The 6,215-nt window shown below is 31.1% G+C and overlaps 1 protein-coding gene across 2 annotated transcripts; it reads left to right on the top strand.

Annotated features, from left to right (window-relative positions):
* The first annotated feature begins 1,620 nt into the window (after nucleotides 1-1,620).
* On the top strand, nucleotides 1,621-4,147 carry LOC121209839 (plant cysteine oxidase 2). 2 transcript variants are annotated; one of them, XM_041081555.1, is made up of 5 exons: nucleotides 1,621-2,323; nucleotides 3,096-3,217; nucleotides 3,302-3,449; nucleotides 3,546-3,749; nucleotides 3,824-4,147. In XM_041081555.1, exons 1-5 carry the CDS (start codon nucleotides 2,065-2,067, stop codon nucleotides 3,958-3,960), a joined length of 870 nt encoding a protein of 289 aa, XP_040937489.1. In that variant the 5' UTR covers nucleotides 1,621-2,064; the 3' UTR covers nucleotides 3,961-4,147. The 2 variants fall into 2 exon arrangements, with proteins under 2 accessions (XP_040937489.1, XP_040937488.1); XM_041081554.1 differs by having other exon boundaries at nucleotides 1,853-2,323; nucleotides 3,302-3,749.
* Nucleotides 4,148-6,215: the final 2,068 nt, after the last annotated feature.

Genomic DNA, 6,215 nt, shown 5'->3' with positions numbered 1-6,215 from the left:
CCCTATCAAATTTTTAGGTCCAATTGATAGGTTTGAGCTTGACCTAAAAAATGAGTTTAAATTTTTGCCCAAGTTTGACCTAGATAAAAATGCTAAAACCCGAGTCCAGCCTGCTCGTATAATTTTTTTTAATTTTATTTTTCATATAGAAAATTTAAAAAATATAATACGCCAAATATACTAAAAATATTAAAATAAATGTTTCCCAACAAATTGAAAATAAATTAAAAAATCTTTACACTTAAATAACACTAAGATAAATGCAACTTAACAAACAAATACCTATAAAATTATAGCAAAATTACCAATAAAGCAAATGTTATATGTTATCCAAATAATAGTAGCAATATAATAGTGAAATGGTAGTAAAATAGCGATGAAAGTGGAAAAACAATAGCAAAACATGGAAAGATAGCAACAAAACAATAGGGTTTTTTTTATTATTGCAAATTCAGGCAGGGTAGGGCTCGGGCCGCAGAAACCTTCGGGCCGCAGAAACCTTACTTGAGGCCCGACCCATTTCCTACATAGGCCTTATTTTTTACCCAAGTCTATTTTCTGAGCATATATTTTTACCTAAACTTTCTCATTTTTCGGGTGAGCCTTCGGACTTGGCCAGTAATATTGATTCAAACTCACATAAACACAAAAATATTATTATATTTTTCATCAATTTTTCTAAGGGTAAACTACAAAAATAGTCACTTTTGTTTGCCTCATGTTACATTTTAGTCACTTAAGTTATTATTTTGTTACGAAGTGATCAATCTTCCGTTAAGTTCTGTTATCTTTCTAACGGTAATCCTACGTGGCAGTCCAACTAGATATTAGTGAATCTGCTAATACATACTACATCCGGATAAAGTATGCATTATTAAAATTAAATTAAAATATTAAATAAGAAATAAAATTATAAAACAATATGTTATTTGGAAAATAACTATTATTGTAATGAGATACATGTTTTATTAGGTATAAGTATTTAAAATTTTATTTTTGTAATATGATACATGCGTAAATATATATATAATCATATTAGTGAATCTGCTAATACGTACTTCATCCGGACGAAGTATGTATTAGCAGATTCACTAATATCTAGTTAGACTGCCACGTAGGATTACCGTTAGGGAGTTATAACAGAACTTAACGAGAAAGTTATCACTTCATAACAAAATAATAACATAAGTGATTAAAACGTAACATTTCAAATATAAATGACTAAAATGTAACATGAGGTAAACAAAAGTGACTATTTTTTTAGTTTACCTATTTTTCTAATATTAAATCTAATACACTGATTTGAATCCATGTAAATGTAATACTGTTTTCATTATTAAAAACAAATTTTTATTTCTATATTTCAATTTTCTAAAAAAAAAAACATCAACCAAACCCACCTAATCTTTTCGTATTTGTAACCTTAATATTACCCCCAACATGTGAGGTGGCAAATTTTACTTTATTTCTAATTTTGGCCCAAAAATATCTTAAAGAATAGGCAAGTAAGAAGGGCCAATTTCGTCAATTACTAATCGTTAAAATTCCAAACTTTTTATCATCAAAATAAAAAAACCAGGGGTGGCTTAAGATAACAGGCAGTTTTCAACTCTCAATCTTGGGGGCGCGAACTTAAATATAAATAATTAAATTTAATTTAAAAAAAAAACCCAGCCTTCTCTTTTCGCTTTTTCTACAGGTTTTCTTTATTTTTAAATGCTTTTTAATGAGCTGTATTTTATTTTATTTTTCAAATCGAAAACTATAAAATTAAAAGGTTTTTTTTTCTTCCCTGTTTTTCATGGCCCCTAGTTTTGCTCTCTCTCCCACCCTTATATACCACCTTTGCACCTTTCTTTCCCAACAGTTAACTATCTTCGCATTTTCTCATAGATTTCTCCCCCCCTTTTCTTTTTTCTCTTTCTTTGCTAATATCAATCTTTATCTTCTTCTTCCTCCAAACGAACTCATTAACACAAACTTCTTTTTTCCCTTGGGACAAACTTTGTTTTGAAATCTTCTGGGTTTTGCATGAAAATAGTGTTTTCCCAATAAGAATCATCTATGACGGTGGAAACTGGTGGATTGGTGGAGCAAAGCAAAAATAATATCACGACGACTGTAAAGCATGTAAACAACAGGGTTAGGTATGGTAACAAGACGGAGAAGAAGAACAGATCATATAAGAAGATGAGAAGAGAGGTTGTGTTTCCAAGAGTTCCTGATGTATTGCAACAACTCTTTGTTTCTTGTACACAAATCTTCAGAGGCCCTGGATTTGTCCCTCCTGCTTCTGATGTAAACAAGCTATGCGATATTCTTGGTAAGTTATCAGCAAAATTCACTTCAAAATCTAGGTTCTAGGATTTCTGCTAAAATTTTGACTTATAGGCCATCTGATCTAAGTCCAGAAACTCCCAGTTTCGTTATTTATTAATATTGATATGGATCATGGTTTTGTATTTGTACTTGCACGTTGTATTTTAGATTTTTTATGGTAAAAAAGTAAAAAAAAAACCACCTTTTCTGTCAATTACAACTGTCAAAATAAATGATTTTTTTTATTTTACCTAAGTTTAAACTGAATATTCTAAAACAACGCATGAGTTGCTGTAGACACCGATGTTTGTTTCTTGTGTTTGTGGGGGTTCCATTGGGCATTTAGAATCTGATTCAGCCCTAGCAATGGAAAGGAGGGAAAAGAAGGGAGATTTGATTGATAGTAATGCATGAATGTGGTGTGGTCGCATCACACATGTTGCCTCCTTAGTGGATACGCATACCAAATTTAATAACAGAACGGATCCAAAATATTGGAGTAGGGGTAGGAAATTATTTGTTTTGTTTAGGGCATATATCAATCTTTTGTCACGTGACAATGTGATCTCCCATAACCTTGTGTGAAAATTATGTTAAAAATCGAAAGTAAATAAATAATTGGGTATTCACATGCCTTCTTATTCTTGGACCCCAAGCTTTTCAATTGTTTCATATTGGACCCCCCAAATTAGGCTTTAATGCGATTGGGTTTTCTTATTTCTATGTGCGCAACCTGATTTGGAAGTGACAGCCATAATTGTTTATAATGGATGCAGATAAGATGAAGCCAGAAGATGTTGGGCTTAGCAAAAGTCTGCAGTTCTTCAAGCCAACGGGTGCTGTGAATGGGACTCCAAGGGTCACTTATACTACCATTTACCAATGTGACCAGTTCTCGGTAAGATGTCATAGTATTGCCTCTCTCTCTCATTTTCTTTTATCACATTGCTTTGTGATTGAATTGGTTGTTTCCTGTGTGCAGTTGTGCATTTTCTTTCTTCCGGAAACGGCTGTTATTCCTCTCCATAACCATCCAGAGATGACTGTTTTCAGCAAGCTTTTACTGGGGAAAATGCATATAAAATCATATGATTGGGTCGAGCCTAAAGACTCAATACCACCCTCCAAATGTGAGATTTCTATCTTTTTCAAGTCTCCAAACCGGATTCATTCATTCATCTTTGATGTGATCATCATTGGGTTATTTTTTTCCCTCGTTGTTGCAGTGAGGTTGGCAAGGTTGAAAGCCAATAGCGTGTACACGGCCCCATGCAACACCTCGGTGTTGTATCCTACAACAGGAGGCAATATGCATCAATTCACCGCCGTAACACCTTGTGCGGTGCTCGATGTACTCGGCCCTCCCTATTCTAAAGAAGACGATCGCGACTGCTCCTATTACAAAGATTTCCCATACTCAGCTTTCTCAAGTAAGTCCAGTAGATAATAGTTTCATATTCATGTTCATGAATGTATAATTAATCTTTGCAATTGGATTGTGCAGATGAGGGAGAAACTACAAGAGTGAGTGAAGAAGAGAGAGAGGGACTTGGATGGCTAGAAGAAATTGAAGCACCAGAGAATGCAGTGATGGATAGAATTGATTACTTAGGTCCTCAAATTATAGAAACTAGTTATTAGGTTTATTATTATCTCTAAATGCTTTTATATTTAGTCTTGTAGATAGTGGGAAAAAACATACTAGTGATTTTGGTTGGACTTTTTATACATGCTTACATTTTTTTTTCTTAGTTTTTGCCAGGTTGTGCTAATGGTTTATGGAATTTTTAAATTTTTTTGTGAAAAGAAGAGACTTTAAGGCTTAAAATATTGATTTGGTTTCTATACAACCATTGTTATTTACTTATTATTAAGATTGAAGAATCTGCTACTAAATAAGAAACTAAGAATCAAAGAAAACAGAATCCATTAGTTAGGATTTAAGGAAAATTTTAGTACTCGGTTATCTCTCTGGTCTTTGAGCAGTGAAGCTTGAATTTCACCAGTTTGTAAATGTGACTGTCTTAATCTTATATTATGCTCAACTTTTGCATTATATTGTATGTGTTATTATTCTGTATTCCTATCTTTTTTAGCCCAGTAAAAGTAATTCCAATAGCCCATTCTAACATGGCCAACCTTTGCCCTTCTTGTTTGCACATTAAGCAGCCCAAAGCAGAAAGAGGGTTTTGAATTCTAGTTTTAATAGTTATAATTGAAACTTTGCCGTAGGACTTACACTACATCATGTATATTCATAACACACATACATTTTCTTCAATTTATTTTGAAGATGAAAATATATATATATATATATATTACAGAAACACAATTCTAGTGATACTACTACTACTAATAAAAGAGAATATGCTTGATTAAGTATTTAGGTGAAAATTTACGTTTTAGTCATTGAGTTGTTAAAATTATTATTATATGGTATTCTTTGTTTACAACGTTTACACTAATCGGAAGCTCTTTTTCTCCTTCTCTTCTATATTTTATGAAACAGTTTAAAGGTTACAAATTTGTAAACCAAAATCCAAACAACTTTCTTTATCGATCTTCGAGACTAACCGTTAAATCAATTTGATTAATTAAGTAACTATTTTATAAATTTAAAAAATTAAATAACTAAAATATAAACCTAATGTTTGAGTGTAACTGACCATTAATCTTGAATTGTTCACTAAATAATTTAATATTATAATAATATTTCAATTTTCATAACATTAAAAAATATTTTTTTGGTTGTATGGAATATGTGAGTGAATGAAAGAACATATTTTAAAAATAATAAATTTAATGATCTATAAGCTATCAAACTGAAGTCAATGATTATTTTCTTTCCTTCACTACTCTGAACAGAAAATGACATAAATAAACATCATATTATGCTGAAAAATGTAATAAGAAATACAAATAAAAAAACATAATCAAAACACAAAACATGAGTATTATAGAAAACTTACTACTTAGTAAAAAAAAGAAAAAAAACTTACCACTCCTTTTCTATAGTTTGAAAGAATAAACAAAAAAGTATTATATGATTTTTTTTTTCAATTAATTTGGTTGAAGCTTAAAGGTTAAGCTAATATTTAAAGAAAACTGATTAAATTCATATGTTTGTGATACATCTTCATGACAAAATCAAATTATATTATATATAAAAACACAATTTTTTTATAGTAGTTTAATTTTAACTATTATGTATGATGTGATAGTTGCTCATCCGATTCCTTAACTATGTGATTGTGAGTTCAATTCCCGCTCAAGCAATTTAGGTGTCTTTTTTTTTTATTTTTATCGATTTTTAGCTTTTGTTAGTTTTATGCCCTTTTGAGACCCAAATTGAACAAATGGCACTATGAGGACTTAACGATAATTGAGTTGGTGTAGGAAGTCGATAATGACCTAAACTTGAAGAAATCATCATTCAGAGTATCGCGACACTGAGGCATGGAAGTCGTGGTACCTTTAACAATGTTGAAGTGAAGAAAATTGAGGCCAACTTGTAACACCCCAAACCCAACCTAGATATTATGGCTGAAATCTGGAAATGTTACGAAGAAAGGTTTTGAAACAAAACTTTCATGTTAAAACTTCTTGTATTAATTGTTCTAAAAGAGTCCGCATTTTCAGAAAAAACTTATTATTATTCTCTTTAATGAAACCGTCATTTATTACCCTTTTAAGTAAAACATAAATTTGCAGCGGAAGTTAATAAGTCGTTATAGTTGAAAACCGAGCTTGTGTTTTCAAAAACATTTGTTTGCATAAAACTGTTATTTGCCAAACATCACAGTTTAAAAATCTAAACGCATCCAAAACCAAAATTATAAACAATAGTCCAGAGAGTCCCAAAATTACAAAGCTTTCAAATAAAATTCCAAAAATTA

This window comes from Gossypium hirsutum, chromosome A11 (genome assembly GCF_007990345.1).
Source record: "Gossypium hirsutum isolate 1008001.06 chromosome A11, Gossypium_hirsutum_v2.1, whole genome shotgun sequence".
Classification (NCBI taxonomy): domain Eukaryota; kingdom Viridiplantae; phylum Streptophyta; class Magnoliopsida; order Malvales; family Malvaceae; genus Gossypium; species Gossypium hirsutum.
This window is presented reverse-complemented; position numbering and strand designations above follow the sequence as displayed.